This window comes from Colobus angolensis, unplaced genomic scaffold (genome assembly GCF_000951035.1).
Source record: "Colobus angolensis palliatus isolate OR3802 unplaced genomic scaffold, Cang.pa_1.0 Scaffold98, whole genome shotgun sequence".
NCBI lineage: Eukaryota > Metazoa > Chordata > Mammalia > Primates > Cercopithecidae > Colobus > Colobus angolensis.
This window is the reverse complement of record NW_012123820.1, coordinates 5,262,624-5,283,015: the sequence shown is the minus strand read 5'-3', so window position 1 is coordinate 5,283,015 and position 20,392 is coordinate 5,262,624. Positions and strand designations below refer to the sequence as shown.

The 20,392-nt window shown below is 37.9% G+C and overlaps 1 protein-coding gene across 2 annotated transcripts; it reads right to left on the bottom strand.

The window, feature by feature from the left end:
* Positions 1–4,509: 4,509 nt before the first annotated feature.
* On the bottom strand, positions 4,510–19,674 carry ABHD10 (abhydrolase domain containing 10). 2 transcript variants are annotated; one of them, XM_011932767.1, is made up of 6 exons: positions 19,366–19,674; positions 16,597–16,780; positions 12,229–12,340; positions 11,241–11,378; positions 7,124–7,175; positions 4,510–6,503 (listed from the first exon to the last, which is right to left on the bottom strand). In XM_011932767.1, the coding sequence occupies exons 1-5, from the start codon at positions 19,505–19,507 to the stop codon at positions 7,134–7,136; spliced, it is 618 nt and encodes a 205-aa protein (XP_011788157.1). In that variant the 5' UTR covers positions 19,508–19,674; the 3' UTR covers positions 4,510–6,503; positions 7,124–7,133. The 2 variants fall into 2 exon arrangements, with proteins under 2 accessions (XP_011788157.1, XP_011788156.1); XM_011932766.1 differs by lacking the exon at positions 7,124–7,175.
* Positions 19,675–20,392: the final 718 nt, after the last annotated feature.

Here is a 20,392-nt window from a genome sequence, read left to right as displayed (position 1 = left end):
TTGGTGTTGTGTAATTCTCTGGGTGTTTTTCATGAGAAAAAAATCCCACATTTTTTTTCTTTGGTTCATTTCTTCATTCAATAGATATTTACTGAGTGTTTATGCCAACTACTGGACTGAGGAGGAATAAAATACAATTCTTGCATTGAAAACAGATTGATAAATTGACTCAAGCATATTAAATAAAGCAATTCTGGGTACATGGGATGATGATCTTTGTCCCTGTGGGAAATTGATTAGAAGCTATGCAGGAAATGACTCCTCAAATAATACATGTATTGAGAAAAATCTCCTACCGGCTGGTGCCTGGACTAATGAAAATTTAATTACTTAGGAGATATATGGGTGGTTTGCCTGAAAAAGACTTAGTGATCAGTGGTTGAAGGTCTAGGAGAGAGTCCTCTGAAAACAGAAAACCAGGAGCTTCAGGAGAGCAGTAGGTTTAGGAAGAGACAAGGGAAGGGCTGACTAAGGCAGGTCTTGCTGTTGCACAGAATCGTCAGTTGAAGAAACTCAAAAGACAGCAGCACTGTCTTGGGACACTTGGAGCTTAGGGGAAGAGTTTAGAGTAGGGAAATTGACAGAAGAATTATGGAAGTCACCACTGGTATCTTGGGGAGCAGCCATAAGGCTAGTTCCAACCTTAGACTAAGGGAACAGAGTCCCAAACAGAAACCATGTAACTTTTTCCATGGCTGGAATGGCTCTAAGGAAGAAGTTGGTTTGATATGCAAAGCTTGAAACAATTCTAAAGATGTACATTTGCCTTTCTTTTTTTAAACACTGTGTTTTACAAATCTTCTGTACCCAAAGAGTCCCTCATATTATAACAGAGTAGCTGGTGTGCTTTAAGTAAATGATTGGGCCCATGGTTCTAGAGAGGATACAATGGCAAAGAGAGGGGCCACAGTAGGGCATAGAAGCGTCCAGAAATCCAGAGGAAGTCTTCAGAGAAAAAATGCTTGATCTCTTCAGGGGTGACAGTGGAAATCAGCTCAACCCTGCATTAACTAAGTTCCTACTCACATTATAGTTAATTTTTTCAACAACTTTTTTTTTTTTTTTTTGAGACGGAGTCTCACTCTGTGGCCAGGCTGAAGCACAGTGGTGTGATCTCGGCTTACTGCAACCTCCGACTCCCTGGTTCTCCTGCCTCAGCCTCCCAGGTAGCTAGGATTACAGGCATGCGCCTCCACAACCAGCTTATTTTTGTGTTTTTAGTAGAGATGGGGTTTTCACCATGTTAGCCAGGATGGTCTCGATCTCCTGACCTTGTGATCCGCCCACCTCAGCCTCTCAAAGAGCTGGGATTACAGGTGTGAGCCACCGTGCCGGGCCTCAACAACTTTTTAAGGGCCTATGTGTATAGCTGAGACACAAAAATAAATGACATATGACAATTTGGTTTAGTAACAAAGTTAAACTTGTAAACAACAAATGCCAGATGTCATGCTAAAATTACGCATGAAGTACTCAGGTTGGTACAATAATACCTGGAGGAGGGTGTTAAAGAATCAGGGGAAAGGTTTATAAATGAGAGATGATTTTAAGTCTTGAAAGATGAGTAGGTATTTGCCAGGTGGATGGAGTGAGGCAAGAGGGGTAGGGAATGTTGCTTTCAAAAGAAGTGTATTTAAGGTGAAAATCTTCCAGTATTAATAAAACGGGGTTAAAGAGAAGAGAAACATAGGAAGAAAAATGAGGCTAGAATGTCAGGCAGGCTCCAGATCATAAAATGGTGTGTTTGCAAGTGCCCATGGTTAAATTTTCAGGAATTTCAAGAGACAGATGCTAAACTCAGTCATTTTTAGCAATTAGGTTATGTTAACTTACTCTTAAATAAATTATACTGCAAAGAAAAGTTACTCAAAATGAACCACTTCCTGATTTATTTTGCTACATTTTACTGTTACCTATGCTGAGGATATTTGCGTTTGTTGTCTCTATATGGTGTAAATACTATGTGATGGTGCGCTACTGGGCATTTTCTCCCAGCTTTGTATTCAGAGATGTCATGATGTAGTTTTAAACCAGCCAGGGCAGGAATATTTATGCTGTGAATGTTAGCAAATGCTACAAATCAGGGCTTCCACCCCACCACCAAAAGCCAGTTGTTAAACTGGCTTTCAGCAACTGGTTTTTGGTTGTTAAACCAGCCTTGCATGGACTCACACATCATGCAAGAGTTTGAGCTTTTTCATAGAGGGAATGATCAATCTGATTTGGGTAAAGGAAAAGGAGACAGTCAGAATGACTCACAAGTTTGACTTGTAAAACAGAAGCAATGGTGGCGCCATTTATTTTAAGAGGACTCATAGGTGGGGAGATACATAAAGCAGAAAAGACAATAAGGTTTGGATTTATTGCATTTGGGAAGCCCATGGTCCATCCCAGTGTATGAGGCAGTTGGGTTTATGGGTCTGGAGCTCAAGAGTCTAGATTGTAGGTGTATAGTTGAGTCACCTGCAAGCAGGTAGTAGTTTAAACCATGAACATGGGTGATGTTGCTTAAGGTGAGTAAGTAGCAAGAGAAGATTGCCAAGGCCAGAACTCAAGGAGTGTTAACATTATAAGGTGGGCAAGGAGGAGGAGCCAGTAAAGGAGTTGACATAGCAGAGTCAGAGATGTCTGAGGACAAACAATGTGAAAATACAGCTTCTGACTTCAGTTGTCCTTTGAGAGAAGGAAGCTAGGATATAAACTGAGAATTTCAAAGCAGCAAGTGGTACCAAAAAGGCATCGATAGAGTACTGTTCACAAGAGCGCCCAGAGGACCCAGCAACAAACTTCCTGAAAAAGAGAGATGGGGATGAGTAAGGAAAGGCTTCAGAGAAACTGACTCCTGAGCTGCTTCTTTAGTAGAAGTTTATCTACCTGCAAAGCCCTGAAAGCCTAGGAAAAGGGGAAGACAAAATGGGAAAGTATATTTTCCCCAAAAGATACTTTAGGTTAAAAAAAATTGCTTGCAATTTTCTAGAAATATTCTTGAAATATACCAAAGCATCACATTTTTTTCATCCAACCATTACACATACTCCACAATTGTTTCTAAACTAAGAAGTTACTTGAGATCTATATTTAGAGGATCTTAAAAAGGTATATTGAAATTCCACCCACCTCAACCCCAGAATATAAGAATTCTTTAGATTTAACTGTTCCAAATTTAATGAGTATTTGACATATTTGCTTTGGGGACTATCCTTGGAATAGTTACTTGGCAAGTAATTCTTTCAGCTTTCTATCTCCATACTTTATAAAACTCAGTGTTGCCCAGAGCTTTTTTCTTCTCCTCCTCCAGAGACGCTTCTATATTGGCTGTTTGGAGAATGGTGTACTGTTTAGATTTGTATCTGGAAATGCCTCTAATCTCAACAGATGTAGCAAAAGCGAAATATATTACATGGCTTCACTTAGTCTTCCTTTCAAATGGTATTACCCTTATCCCTTTCTGTTGTGCATACTGAGATTTAGAGGGGTCGTGCCACTTATTTTAAATAATGACCAAGTTCCAGGGGCTAAGGCACCGAAGGGCTGCCAGCTATTCCTGCATTTTACACGTCACTAAATACATGGGATGGAATGGTTTCAGAAAGGAGCTTTGGGGAAAACTAGAAAAAACAAATAATTAACAGTGCACTAAAATACACTAGATCTCATGGATGCAGACTCATTTGGAATTTGTGATGTTAACCTCTGCAAAGCTAGATTAAATTTTAAAAGATTTTCCTACCTTTAGATCATAAAGGTTCCTTCTCCTATTTTGTTTTAAACCATTAGTATTTGAAAGAATACCGTACAACATTCCTATTTGGCATCTTGAGGTCAGGAAGGTCAAATCCAGTCAGTTCAGCTTTAGAAGCCCTACCCACTTCCTTGCCTCCACTTGCCTTTCTATGCCTTCACAGATTGTGTCCATCAGTCTCTGACTGGACTGTGGTGTTCTGTACCTAATAAAAAGCAAAAAGATAGTCCCTCCTGTATCATTGTTCTAAATGTATTGTGCTTATTTACACCTTACACCCCATTATCTAGGTTTATGTTATTTTACAGAAGAGACGGAGACTCAGTGAGGTTAATTGCTCAGTCACAGAGCTAGTAAATGGTGAGCCAGCATTAAAAACCAAGTTCGTCTCTGACCTTAACCATTATGCTATACTGTCTCTACATACGTATTATGAATCTCTAATCATATTATTTTGCACAGAAAACCATCATTGGCAAGGCCCCTTGCCTTCATATTCCTAACAAGCCCCACACCTAGCAACGTCTAGGCAAAGTAAGTCCTTGAATAGCCAGTGCCATCTTCTATCAACCCACTCCAACACCAGAGACAGTGGCACTCATAGATGATTTCTTTGTGGTTTGTAATTTTTGTCCAGTATAAAAGATAACCCATGGATTGTAGTTTAATTGCCCCGTAGGACATAAACCAGTTTTGTATCTGTGGAGAGGCCCTCAACACCATCCCCAAATTTGAAGATTTGCTAGGAAGACTCATAAGACTCCACATACAGTTCTGCTCATGGCCATGATTTATTAGTTAAAGGATACAAAGCAAAATCAGCAAAGGAAAAAAGACACATGGGGTGAAGTCAGGGGAAACTAAGTGCAAGCTTCCAAGAATCCTCTGCGAGTGGAATCACAGATGAGCTTAATTCTCCCAGCAACCAGTTGTAACAGCACTTGTGAAACACCATCAACCAGAAAAGCTTGTTAGAGACTGAGTGCCTGCGGTTTTTACTGGGAGCTGGTCACAAAGGGTAGTCTCTGCCTGGCACATACCAAAATTCCAGACTCCCAGAAGGAAAGCAGGTGTTCAGGAGAAACTATATTGTTTTACAGTTCAGATATAGTAAGCTACTTTGATCAGTTCTGGGAATGGTGGAAGCCCCCTGAACTCCAAGTTCCCAGATGCCAATCAAGGGCCAACCTTGTAAAGCAGGTCTTAAGGATAAGTAGTCAGGTCGGCTTCATTAACACTTTTTTCTGCTCAGCAATTTTATCTCAACATTTTTTCTTCAATGCCCATAAATACTGTTTCTTGAACTGTACTTTGAACCAGGTTTACTATCTGCTGGTTTCCTCATTAATGAGTTGAGTAAGTCTTCGACACATGCTCATTTTATATACATGTAAATATATATGAGTCATGTTGTCAACTTAAAAGGTTTGACAGATAATAACCTAATCAAGCTAAATAAAATCCAGTCAAAATTAATAAATAAAAAACATTAACTCAATAATATCACGGCTTAATCTCCATCTCACTTTAGTTACTTAGGAAAGAAAAAAAAAGCAACCTTTACACTAGCATTTCACACTTTCTTACTGACTTCAGAAAGTCTTCTGATTTAGGTGGCAACCACGTGCCTAGTTGTACTTAGGGCAATACTAATAAAATAATGAATGTTTCTATAAGTAAGTAATAACATATAAAGATCAATTTCCTCTTTCATTTTACCAATCAGAATATTAAAATGCTACATCATTGTTGTAGATGAAATTCCCCATTTAAATATATTACACATAAGCCAAAATTTAGAAACAGCTCCTCGTATCACTGTACAATTTTGGGCCTTTAAAAAAAGTAAAAGCTTAATTTTAAGTTTGAATATAATGTGCAGTTTATGTAACATATATAATATATAATTATACTTTATACATTATATAAAGTATTTTCCTTATTGTGAACTTTACTATGCTTCTGAAGTTTTTCCATCATTTCAAATTTACTTCAATAAAAATTTCCCTATATTTTGTGAATTGCATTTTCAAAGGAGAAGTAATGTTACAAATTTCCGTCTATAATAAAAAACAAAATATTCAGGCTTTATTAATAATCCTGTTTAGAAAAGGATGCAATTAAGAGCTGGAATAGCTAACACAAGCATAAGTAAGGTAAACTTTTCTTGAATTAAAAAAAGGAAATACTTTAATGAAAAAAAATCAAGGACAGAAGGAACGAGAAAATTTTCTAAACAGCAGCTGGTCCTTCTTCGCAATATGCATTACTTGTGCAAATACATCATTAAATAATACTCATCTGATATTTACAAAATAGAGGTAAGAGAAAAACCTAAAGTATCAGGATCTTTCATTTCTTATCCTCTTCCAATCTTCTGGATACATTAGTTTACATACCAACTAAACACATGATACTAGTTAACTATAGTTGAGAGCTTATCAATTAAATCATCAATAGTGTAAACAAGAAGTTGAATGTCTGCTTTTTCCTTCATTTGGTGATCACTGTGTTTTCGGAGGATGACATCCACATCTGTGCTGAGTACTCGATCAGCAACCTGCATTGATGTATGCCAAGGTACAATGTCATCCTTCATGCCATGGAGCAATCTTATAGGGCAGTTCACAGGAATTGGGCTATGTAACAAGCAGTGATGTTCAGCTTCTTTAATGAAACTGTACTGAACATTATAAACTCCTTCTTCAGAGTATTTTGATGGCATGCTCCACACACCTTTCATCTCTACTTCCTTTTTTAGCTATTGGAAACAGAAAGAAAAACAAAAGTATTTGTGATTTTAAGCAACATTAACATATGCAATAGTTTCAAGTAATCTAAAGAAAGCAGTTCTTGAATAAGAGGATAGAGATAACAAAAGCATAACAATAATAATTATCAATAATTACTATATGCCAGGTACTGTGATGGGTATTTTATACATATTATTCCGTAAGATTCTGATAATAATTCTGTTATTATTCTATTTTTACAAAAGAGGATAATATGGTTTAGATAAATGAAATATTGTGCCCAACAGTTCGGGCTAGGCTACTAACTATGGCTAAGACTCAAACTTAAATTTAAATTTATCTAACTTATTCATACACTATCTTAAATCAGATGTTGTTTTACCCCAACTGAAAAGAAAAATGAAGGGTGAGAAAAGCAATACAATTTCTTGGAATCAGTCTAGGTATCATTCATGTTTAAATAAAATCAAATCTTAGAACAAACATTGTCTAGATTTCAAAATTGTAAACCTAAAAGTGCTTAAAGGAGCTAAAATGGGTATGGCATAGGGGAAGAAGAGAAAGAATCAAACACAGAACTAAGAATAAAAAACTAAGAGTAATTACACTGAAACTATCATACACATACTCATGAAATTTTAGGCTGAATGTAAAGAAATATAGTTTTTCCTTCCAGAGTCCTACAAAAGAGAAAAAAATTTGATTTTTGTTTGGGATGACAAAGAAGTCTTCCACATACTTCCTGAAAGCCAAACAATAGTATCTGTACATTTATTCCCTTAAAATGAAACATACACCTCCTTTGACTTTTGGAGAACTCCTATTTTTTACATAATTTATCTTAATTTTTCTTAAAAAATTAGAATTTTATATAACGAGTAACATGCAGTCATTATAGAAAACATAATAATAATAGAAAAGAAATAAATCACCCATAATCCTATCTTATGGATAGAAAAACCATTAATATTGTGGCTTACTGTGGCACATATACACCACAGAATACTATGCAGCCATAAAAAAGGATGAGCTCGTGTCCTTTGTAGGGACATGGATGCAGCTGGAAACCATCATTCTCAGCAAACTATTGCAAGAACAGAAAACCAAACACCGCATGTTCTCACTCACAGGTGGGAATTGAACAATGAGATCACTTGGACACAGGAGGGGGAACATCACAAACTGGTGCCTATTGTGGGGGGGCGGGGAATAGCATTAGGAGATATACCTAATGTAAATGACAAGTTAATGGGTGCAGCACACCAACATGGCACATGTATTACATATGTAACAAACCTGCATGCTGTGCACATGTACCCTAGAACTTAAATTAAAAAAAAAAAAAATTGAGACTTATTTCCTTCCAGTATTTGTCTATATGTGTTTTGGTTTGTATGTAATATGTAAAAGACATACATATTACACATTCATATAGTTTTCTATGCTGCTTTATTTAGTACATATATTTCTGGGTTTAAAAAATTATATGAAAAGGTTTTAAATGCTGCACAGCAGTCCACCATAATTGACTTAATTAGCTTGACCATCTCATACTGTGGTACTGTCATGAACACTTTTGAGCGAAAAGTTTATTTATATATAATAAATTCTTGGAAAGATGATCAGAGCTTAAAACTAAAAAGAAAAAATCAAGCTATGAATAGTTTTAAGACTCTCACAATCATATAATATGAAGGGCATTTCTAGAAAAATGGAAAGGACATCTTATCAAAAATTTTAAAAAACAAGGAAAGAAAAGCCACACATAATTGAAATATTTAAAATTTCAACAAACATACTATGATTTTCCCATGTTTAAAATTGTTAATTTATTGCAAATGTAAAAAGGAAAACAAGAACTTAAAAAATACGTATGACAAAATATAATCTATATGTACTTAGGCTTTTAATGTATTTTTAATTCCAAAAAGACTTAATAATTCAGTAAAAAAAAAAACTGTACTTCTAAATATGTCTCCAAATGATTTAAAATTAATGAAATTCTACAAAACTATAAAATGTATAAATCTATATTAATATCATGGCATTCTCTGTATTAAAACAACATATAAACCAAATATTTAAAGTAAAGATGATATTTAGCTATCCTCAACTACTCAGGATTGTTCCTGAATTTGTAAATACTTCAGCAGATAGAACTTAGTCCCACTGATTATTAGCTGAAGTGAGGTTTTGCTAATTAAGGAGACACTGAATTAATAACAGTTTCATTTTATGCATCCCTGGCCCCCAACTAGCTCTGTTACCTGCCACTGAATTGAATGAAAATGGTCCATTTGAAGAACAAAGTTAACGTTATAAAATGTATGTCTCAAATCCTCAAGAACAAAAAGTTCAGAAACAGCAAAGACATTACCCAAATAAAATGTAGAATATATTAAGTTCTACACCAACAAAACTTATCAAGGCAATGTGGTTCAGAAGCTTACATTCCAAACAGCTGTGCATCATGTCCAAGGCCCTCCAGTGTCCAAAGAAGGTGATAATGATTAGTCAGTTAAGAGGATGGTCAAGTTCTTACACAAGCAATGAGAAAAGCTGGGCTTAATATTCCCAGGGTTATAAAAGATAGTAAAAATCTCCACATCTGCTCCATTGACATTGTTAGGGCTGTTTATATGGAGAAGAGATAGTGGTCTTAGTGTTGGTGCTCTTTCCTTATACATGCTTTTAAGTAAACCAAGGGCTCAACATGCTTCTGTTAACAACTGCTTATCAGATTAAGTATTAGCAAAAAATGCCTTGATTTGCAGATTATAAATCTTCTCAGTCACTTAGAAAGTATCTACCCTATCCTCACTCTGACTGATGTGAACACACACAGACACACACACACACACACACACACACAGAGAGAGAGAGAGAGAGAGAGAGAGAAATGTACCAGGCACAGTGGCTTGTGTCTGTAATTTCAGCACTTTGGGGGTCCAAGGCAGGAGAATCTCTTGAGCCAAGGAGTTCAAAACCAGCCTGGGCAACATGGCGAGACCCCATCTCCACAAAAAATACAAAAATCAGCCAGGCATAGTGGTGTGCACCCGTGGTCCCATTACTCAGGAGGCTGAAGTGGGAGGATCTCTTGAGTCTGGGAGGTCAAGGCTGCAGTAAGCAATGATTGCACCACCGCACTCCAGCCTGGGCAACAGAGATACCCTAAAAACCCCCAAACATAAAAACAAAACCAAAACAAATGTACACAGGTTTTGTCACTTACCGATAATTACAAAATACAATATATCCTCCCAAGCCCCCAAAATCAACTCCTTTTCAATCTGCCATGTCCTTGAGATAATTTCCTACCCGAGAAGCACTGTATTATTGAGTTGAGAGGATGGAGCAAGGAGTCCACATTTAGATCCACAAAATGGCAATGGTGGGAAAAACATGAAGACATTGAGCAACTATGTATAAGAAACCACCAAAAAAGTGAACAAAATTCAGAAACAGGAGATAAGTTCAAGGAAGACCAGCTTTGTAATTTTAGCTCTGACAAGAAATAATATAAGAAACCTGAATACACACACAATGCTATTTCTTAAGGAGCTGAAAACAATGTGAACTAAGAATGAACTTAGTTAATAGATGGCACAGGTATTCATGCAGAACTTGAGGCAAATCAATGACATTCTACTATTCAACACTACATTCGTTTTTTTCTTCTTTTTTTATTTCTGAATTTCCTTCTCCTCTTCCTCCATTCTCTAAAGCATTGTTCTCAAACTTTACAAGAGGTTTGTTAAAACACAGACTGCTGGGCCACACCCCCAGTTTTTGATTCAGAGTAAAACCCAAGAATTCGGGCTTCTAACAAGTTCTCATGTGCTGCTGCTGCTACTAGCCTAGGGACCATATTTGTTAACTACTGCTCTGTTTTCTTTAATTTCCGTGTCTCTGTCACTCTGACTGACAATATCTGTCTGGAGAGTTCTGTTGAGAGGATCTGAGGATGCTTTTAGGCTAAAACAAAAAGAGTCAGCTCTCCATATTCATGGTTTCTGCATCCATGGATTCAACTAACTTTGGATCAAAAATACCTGGAAAAAAAAGGTTACATCTGTATTGAACAGGTACAGACTTTTTTTCTCGTCAGTATTCCCTAAACCATAACAGTACAACAACAATTTACATAGTGCTTACATTGTACTAAGTATTTTAAGTAATCCAGAGATGACTTAGATTATACAAGATTATGTGCAAATACTACACCATTTTTTTTTCTCAGAGACTTGACTTTCTATGGACTTTGGTATCCGTGGGAGGTCTTGGAAGCAACCCCTTCAGATACCAAGGGATGACTGCAGTTTCAGTTGATTAGCCCACTCTAACATAGTCACAAGAATAAGCACTAGCCTAGGGACCACATGCCACAAAGTAAGAGGACCAAAAGGAGATCACGATGTATGATCCAAATAAGTAAATGTAATAATAAAGAAAATGTCGCTAAAAAAAAAGGACACTTCAAAGTGTGATTTTGTTCATGTGTCTCAAATATTTGGCAGAATGACTTGAAGAGTCAGTGAAGAAAGGAAATCTTAAACAAGATGCCAAATAGTTAAAGGTAGAAAAAAGATTGTGTACAGAAAGGCAGCTAAGACAAAACTTGGGCCAGCACAGTAAGTCAAAGGGCTTACTGTTATCTGTCCCTCCTTCCCTCAAAGAAAGAGGGAGCAGAAGAAGTATAAGGGGTAAATATATTGAGGTGGCCAAAGTGACTTTTGACTTACCTCAACAGGAAGCTGATTAAACTTTGTCACTAAGGTATCTGCAGCTGTAGCTACACCAATAAGAGCCACCACCTTTTCTGGTCGTGCAATTGCAGCATGAAGCATAAGCCACCCCCCAAGGCTTGATCCAACAAGAATCTAAAAAAACAAAATATTAGGTCTTTAAGATAGAACAGGTTATAAACATAAAACAAAATATGTACAATAAAAAATATATTGTTTTGTTTTGTTTTTTTTTGAGACAGAGTCTTGCTCTGTCGCCCAGGCTGGAGTGTAGTGGCGCGATCTCGGCTCACTGAAAGCTCCGCCTCCTGGGTTTATGCCATTCTCCTGCCTCAGCCTCCCGAGTAGCTGGGACTACAGGCATCCGCTACCACGCCCGGCTAATTTTTTGTATTTTTAGTAGAGATGGGGTTTCACCATGTTAGCCAGGATGGTCTCGATCTCCTGACCTCGTGATCCGCCCGCCGCGGCCTCCCAAAGTGCTGGGATTATAGGCATGAGCCACTGAGCCTGGCCTAAAAAATGTATTGTTAGAAAGTAAAAATCATGGAATCATTTTAAATCAAATATCAAAATTGATTAAACATTTAAATTAAATAAAAACATTTTCATATCTAAAGAAATAGCTTAGGCCGGGTGCAGTGGCTCACGCCTGTAATCCCAGCACTTGGGGAGGCCGAGGCGGGTGAATCACCAGGTCAGATCAAGACCATCCTGGCTAACACGGTGAAACCCCATCTCTACTAAAAATACAAAAAATTAGCCAGGTGTGGTGGCGGGTGCCTGTAGTCCCAGCTACTTGGGAGGCTGAGGCAGGAGAATAGCATGAACCCAGGAGGCAGAGCTTGCAGTGAGCCGAGATTGTGCCACTGCACTCTGGACTGGGCGACAGAGAAAAACTCTTTTTCAAAAAAAAAAAAAAAAAAAGAAACAGCTTAAATATGAGGTTACAGTAATTACCATCATACTTAACAAAAACAGTCACCTGTGGCCCATCAGCTAGGTCATCAATTATAGAAAGAACATCTTTTCTCCATTTCCCCAGTGTGCTTTCCTCCGAGTTACCATCTGAACTTCCAACTCCTGAGTAATCAAACCTGGAACAAGGGGAAAAAAAAATCTATATCTAAGTATCTATACATTTGCTTCTTTAATTTTTAAGAAAGATAGCACCTTCCTCATTACTATAATGCTTATAGCAAAACATCACAATCAATTTGTATTTTAGCAAATTCTATTGGCTTATTCACTTTCAAATATCTCCTATGTCCAATCACTTTCTCACCTCCTCCACTGCTACCAGCCTGGTCCTAGTCACACTGTCTCTCAACTGAACTTAATGCAATAGTCTCCTAAAAAGTCTCCTGTTTGCATTTTCACACTCATAGTCTTTCCCTATAGAGTGATCCTTTTAAAACAAAACCATGTCCTGCAAACCCTCCAAAGGCTTTCTATAATCTTTAAATCCAGAGTCCTTACCATACTTTGGTGCCTGATCACCTCTCTGATCTCATTTCTCATTGTTTTCTCTCCCTCCCTCCCTCCCAACTGTATCTTCACTTTCCTTCTTGAAGTTCCCGTCTCATCAGCTTTTCTCTCCACATGGCATACTCTCCTCCAGACAGCCATTTAGATTGCTCCCTCACTTCATTCAGCCTTTGGCTCAAATGTTACATCCTCAGAAAAGCCTCCTATGACCATTCAATTATTAAAACTGTGCTGCTTTCATCGTTCTCTAACTCTTTACTCTGCTTCATTTTCTTCATAGCACTTATGACTACTTGAGATATATTTGATTATTTATGGTCTGTCTCCTACACTGGAATGAAAGCTCCACATGGGCACAAGCTTTGTTTCAATGCGTTCCTAGTGCCTAGATCAGTTCCTTGCAAGTGGTAGGTGCTTAGTGTATATTTAGTGAATTAATGTAAGGGAAGGAGACCAGAATAAAATTTATCATCACCAACCCATCCCTTTCTCCTTCCAACTTCCTAGTTATCTAGGCTCAGTTATCTGTCTGATCTATGAATTTTACCTCTCTTTAAGGGTATCAAATCAATAAAAAATCACGGTGGTATAAAGTATCATACCACACCCACAGGTTACCTAAACCCTAGTCATACTGAACTAATCCTAATTCCCAGTTACACCCTTTTATACTTAGAGCCTTAGCATACTGTTCTGCTGCCGAGAACAGCTTCCTCCCCAACCTAAATTCGTAGTCATCCTTGAAGTCATGTCACTTCCTCTGTGGAACTTCACTTGACATATATGCTCCATTTTAGTACCAGTCACTTTCTTTTGTATGTACTCAACACTTTTCATATTGTATTGTAATCAAGTTTGTTTTTAAACATTCACCTCCCTCTGACTAGAATGTCAGTTCCTTAAGAGAGGCTGTTTTATTCAAGTTTGTTTTTCCAGGCTACAGAATACCGCCTGCCCTATACCATCACCATTCATTCTCATTTCTTCTTACGTTCATCCCTTTCTTTGCACTTTGGTAAGTCCAGTATCCTGGTGCAGTTGTTTATTTGTCATCTTAGACCTAGACTATCACAGTAGCCTTCTATCTTGTTTCTCTCTGACTCTGTCTTTAAACAGAGTCACTATATACATGTCAGTTTTTTTCTTTAACATTATATTGATATAGCATTACCTTCAGTGCTCCCTGTGATATACAACATAAACACTTAGTGCTTTGGCCTGTTTTTTTGAAACCATTATATTCTGGTCATTTCAGACGGATTTCACAATCAATTTTACAGTAATTTTTTTTACTACTAAATTTTACAGTAGTACTCACTTCATCAGGGAATACCACTGCTTTAGATAAATTGATGAACTTACTGTTCCTAAAATAAGTCTATGTTTTCTTATGTGTTTCACACCTCACATGTTGATTCCTTTATCTGGAATACCTTCTTCCATCATCTTCTTTACTGATACCTTTTCCCTTCTTTACTGATATTGTTTCCCAGAGCCTAGTTCAAATGAACTTTTTTGGTGGAATGGCTGGTACAGTAAGTAAGGGATTTACAAGAAATAGGAGGGAGAAGAAATTAAATTTTTCCTTAGGTTTGAAGTGAAACGATTTTGGATCCTTGGGAAATAGAACAGGGCAACTGGTGCAGTCTAAATCAGTTACTGTTTCCCCCTCAATCCAGGGTATGTAAGAGACGGGTGGAAAGGGTGGAGGGAAAAAGGGAGAAAGACACCAACTAATTCTCTCCTTTTCTCTCTTCTTAGTTGGCAATTGGATATGGCTGAATGCGGCATCTTTTACAGTTAGCTGCCTTCTAAATATATGGTGAGGATGCAAAATACCTGTATAGCTCTTTCATGAAGGAAAATATAAATATTTGGTCATACTAATAGGGTACCAGTAAAAAAAATATAGTTAACTCGCTGAACCCCAATCCAGACAAAGATAATCCAAACATATTCAAAACTTTAAAACTTTTAAACAGTAGCACATCTCCATCTTAGCAGCGTCAGCAGTATGGGATGTAGTCCCTAATAAAAACTCTATTAAAAATAACTATGAGAGAATACCAGCCTTAAAACCATATGTTATATTCCTGAAATCTGAATCAGTCTTATTTTAGGCATGGTGATAGGATCTTAATAAAACATTTTCATATAGTCATATGTTTTGTTTCTTGTGTAATAAAACTATTTCATCATTGAAGATCTAAATTTTACAGCAAAAAATCCCAACAAAAGCAACCTGAAAAATTAGAGAATAGAAGACAAAATCTCTTATAATAAAGTACAATCAATAGTTAACAATCATTAGACTGTGATGAACTCTGATAAGAGCAAATAAAATGGAACTGTTCAAACTAAAAATTTGTAGTGAAGCACTATTCTTTATGACGGTATACTCATACAGGATCCAAAATGCAGAAAACCCACATTATGTCTTATAGGTAGATAGGAACTGGTTATAACTCTCATAGTTTCAAAGCTGAAATTCAAGAACTGGTAAAGTGGTGATTTCTTGATTCAAATTTATTCAGTGGCAAAAAAGAAAAGTGACAACAATATTTTTGATATTATGATGTTCTGCTCAGGACAGTTTCCCTCCTTGGACAGCACTTTCCTCCTACCCAAATCGGAATTCATTCTTCAATGTTCTTTTATCTATTTCAATCCCACCGTCTCTAACTTTATGCAATTAAGGATGTTGTTCTTTTGACACAATCACATTCTCATGAGTATTTCTGCCTAATTTCTCACACGTATTTTATCTTGTGTTTCCCCACTCTGAATGAAAGGTCCTCATAGGCAAGTACAATATTTTATAATTCTTTGTTATTATGCAGCACTCAGTAGAGTGCTTGAGAATCTATTTCCAAAAAGTACTCTAATCTTCAGAATTAGAACAGATTTTAAAAGAGTTCTGAGCATGAAAATACAATAATTCAGTTAGTTTGGTAAAAGAAATAAGATTAAATCCATATAATTGACATAAATGCTAATATATTGAACAGGTAGTCTGAAAGTTTTATATATAGCTGTATTTTCCAGAATTAGTGAGTCACTCTTCTAAAAATTTAGATGGATAGATTTTTAGGCTGTTAGTGCTAGAAAATAACTCAGAAGTTATCTCTAGTCCAACCAACCTCCTTTTGATGACAAACTTAGGTCCAATGCTTATTAACTTACTTGTCATAGTTATTGCTAGAATTTATTCTAGAACCCTTGTTTCTTGAATTCCAGGCTGATCTTCTTACGAAATCATACCATCTCTTCTGGACAGTAGACACTAAACATATGACTGCTATAGGTAGACCTTATAATAACATAAAGTTATTTACTAAAATAACTCTCAGTATGAAAAATTAGGAATTATACAATCAAGCCTGAGTTAAATACCACTTATCCCTATTTATGCTTATACATATTTAGATTACAGAAAAGGGAAGAGAAAACTCAGCAGAAATTTGCATTATATAATACTTATGAATACATGTATTACTTTCAGATAAACAGAGATCAAATAAAGTCCTTAAGTCCCCAGTGGAAAATGATAATATAAGAGACTGTATGAAAGCCAACTAGTGTATCTGTTTGTTGTCACATACATTATTGCCTCTGAAGAGCTTAGTTACCACTACTTCCCTTAAGACGTCCTTTCCTGCCAGGGTTGTCAGCATGGCACAAAGGCCTTAAAAAAGGTCTTTTAAAGGTTGCTTTAAAAATTAACCTAAATCACAAGATACAAGTTTACAGACCATTAAAATAATTTATAAAAATGCTGGCATTTACTTCAAATGATTAGAACAAAGTAATTCTCCATTGTAATGCTAACAGTAGTAATATTTTCTCAGTAACGTGTTGTTCCTACCTTATGCAGGCGTGACCTAGAGATTTGCAAAACTCCTCAATCGCCAATGCTTTTGTACCATTCATATAAGAAAGATAGCCAGGGATGAAGACAATTCCTGGACTTTTGCCTTTTAGCTTCTTATAAGCCAGGTTTGGAAGGTCTGGTCGATTAAGGAATGAGAATGACGTCTTTTGTCTACAAGCTAAACAAAGTACACAAAAAGTAAACTATGGTTTGTAAATTCAGTCTTTGGAAAACCATATATATTTTCGATCTTAACTTTCTTATCTCAATGAACTGATGTTAAATACTATTTCCATTTAATAGAAAAAACAAGAACAGACTCAAAGTACTAAGTTAGTAAGTCTGTACATGAGATCTCCAGTTTTAAAATCATGCCAACATCAGTAACTTCTTTGAGCGAAGTCCAATCTTCATTCTTCCAAAATACACAATGAGGTAGGAATTTCAAGGCAACAAAAGACAGAGACTAATCGAAAAACATTTTCCTGTTGCTGCTTTATCATCTGTCCTAAACAGTATCAATTAACATTCAGATTTACCCGCAATAGTTTCAGTCCTCTCTTGTGAGATTTTTGGTTTTGTTTTTAAATTTATTTTTTGCTTGATAAGTTTCACATCCCCTATTTTTTTTTTCCTTTTTTTTTTTTTTTTTTTTTTGAGACAGGATCTCACCTCGTCACTCAGGCTGGATGCAGTGGTGCGATCCTAGTTTACGGCAGCCTGGACCTCCTCGACTCCCCAGGCTCAAGCCATCGTCCCGCCTCAGCCTCCCCAGTAGCTTCACTACACACATGTACCACCACACTTGGTTAATGTTTGTATTTTTTGTGGAGACAGGGTCTCACTATGTTGCCCAGACTGGTCTCCAACTCCTGGGCTCAAGTGACCCTCCCACCTTGGCCTCCCAGTGCTGAAATTACAGGTGTGAGCCACCATGCCTGGCCTTGCATCCCCCACTTTCTTGGGGGTCAGGGAAGAAACAGGTTTGGTCTGCCCTTGGAAAATTGTTTCAAAGGAGGAGGTGCTGTGCCCTCTTTATTACTGACTCCCATCCACCTGCCCACCCATCTGCCCACTTCAACCAAGAAATCATGAGCCGTGGTGACAACTCATAATTTTATTATCAGCTGAAGTGGGTTCAATGAGCAGTTTCTTTAAAAATAACATATGATAATATCGTTTTTGGAAAGAGATTTCTTGTAGACCTATGCAATCACTTTGCGTTTTATTTGTTGGTTTGGCTTTCTTTAAATGGTACACACAGATTTTAGCGTAATCTAAGTACAACAGTACAATTGGTGAACTTTATGAGATTATTCTATTTCACTGTTTTTCAAATTTTCCCCCATTATAAAATCCATACTTGCTCTTAAGTAACAAGTAGATATTTTTTTTAAAAGAGTCATTTATAATCCCACCTCTTCTTTCCAAAGACACTAGGTTTGTGTACTTCCTTAGAGTCTTTGGCCTAACAAATTTTCTTTTTTCATATTAAATGAAGCCGTCCTCCACTTTGAAAATTTCTCAGTCTTGAGAATCCATGTGTGCTGCTACAGTTTTCCCCATTTTGTAATTAAGAAGTTGATTTTTTAAAGATGTAATTGAAGGCCTTAAAGCTATCCTTTTTTACATAAAAGCCTGTTTCAAAGTATAGAGAAATATGCTCAATTTAAAACTTTTGGTAAGGGCCAGTTACATTGATCCACTGATGTTCATTTCCCATCTACTCAGCTGAGCACTAAAACAAATTCTTACTATCCTCTTCCAGAAATCACCTCTCAAAACGTAATTTCCCCCTGAGATGATTACAATTTACTTAATGTAAGTTCTAAGAAGACGATTCATATAATTATATCCATAAATCATTTTTGAACATAAGGATTAGTTCAAAGCCTGGTGCGTAAATGCTCAATGTCTGCTAAACATACGAAATAATATTATACTCTGGTTAATGAACTGACATACTACACTTTGCTAGGAGTATCTGCATGTGTAACTTGCCTTTTGGTTGCGTACAATTAAACGCAAGTTAAACTGATTATAAAAGTTTAACTATTGGATACAAACATCTTCATACAAAAGATCTCTGCCATGACATTAATTACCACTCCAAGCACCACGCATCATCTGACAGCTGCGTGGCAATGGTGTCAACAACACACAAAGCCAAAAAAACAAAAGGATCTAATTCAAAGACTATATATACATATACGAGGTTCTCTGATTTTTGGCCCAAATTCTAGTTTCCTTTGTGCAATAATGATTATGGTTCTTTTCACTGAGTGGGTGCAGCAAGAAGACAAAACTAGAAATTAGGCTTATGAGGGCGTCTACACTTTTACAAAGAACATGCCTTACATTATTAGGTTCCCTCAAGTCAAAGGAGAGTCGGTCTAAGCATTTAAGGAGTCGCAATCTACAAACTCCTAGAAGTAACTAATAATAATGCATTAAACGCATATTTTAATTTTTTCTAGTGTTGGCGTTTAATGCAGGGGAGGCAGATAGGGAGCAGGAGCTCTTTAAACTGCACAGTGTAAAACGCCGGCGAGGGCCCGGAATGCCCAGAATGCCGCAGGGCCGCGGCAGAGCTCTCCTCACAGCCTTCACCATAAGTCTACAAAGGCCTAGAACTGGGGTGTTGAGAAAGGGGAAACAGCATTTTTGAACCAGGCGCCAAAGACGCACTGCACAGGCACAGGAACTGACGGAACCCGAGGCGTTCGAAAGAACGCATTCTACTCCCGCCTTTCGGACACTGACCTGGGAGCCACCGTGGCGCCCGCTGAGGTATCAGTGCAAGCAGCGCGCCAAGGCCACGGTGGGGACCGACGGGGGCGGCTGCCCAGCCACAGCTCCGATAAGGTACCCAGGCCGCCACCGCTGCCAAGCGCGCAACCGCCATCTTCCTAGTTGTCCCAGCACCCTGCAGTATCCCGCAGACGCGCACACTACGCAACGGAACCGAGGCTGCGCATGCGCTTCAGGCTGGAAGGCGGAACTTGCCGGTTTCAGCTTGCGAAGAACGCGCATGCGCAGCGCGTCGTGGCTCTTTCCTTTGGACTGTTGGTTTTAGTAGTACCGGGATTTGGCTTGGGGCCTTTGGGATGTTTTGAGTGGCGTCGGGAGGCTGCCCTATCAGCGGGCTGGTAGATACTACAGGGCTGGAAGCTCAGAAAGCAACCCTATCCAACGGTCCTAGATGGGAAACCGTCTCCTGCCAAGGACACCAGGCTTGCTGCATCACCTGCAATCCCGCCGACCGCGTGACAGTTTTAACCTGTACTGGAAATGCTCCCAAGATCTGACATTAATCTCGCCTTTTTAACCTGGAATTACCATCCTGCTCTAGATCTAGATGCCCGATTAATGAAATATTGAATTACCTTGGCCCCTTCCTCGTGCTGTATGCAAAAATAAATTTCACTAAAAAAATGATTTCAACGGAAGAATACAACTGAGAGGATTAAATAAATTTTAGGAGAATATTATATAATCCGGGGACAGAAGGGACTTTTTTTTTTTTTTTTTTGAGACGGAGTCTCGCTCTGTTGCCCGGGCTGGAGTGCACTGGCCAGACCTCAGCTCACTGCAAGCTCCGCCTCCCGGGTTCACGCCATTCTCCTGCCTCAGCCTCCCGGGTAGCTGGGACTACAGGCGCCCGCCACCTCGCCCAGCTAGTTTTTTTTTAGTATTTTTTTAGTAGAGACGGGGTTTCACCGTGTTAGCCAGGATGGTCTCGATCTCCTGACCTCGTCCTCGTGATCCACCCGTCTCGGCCTCCCAAAGT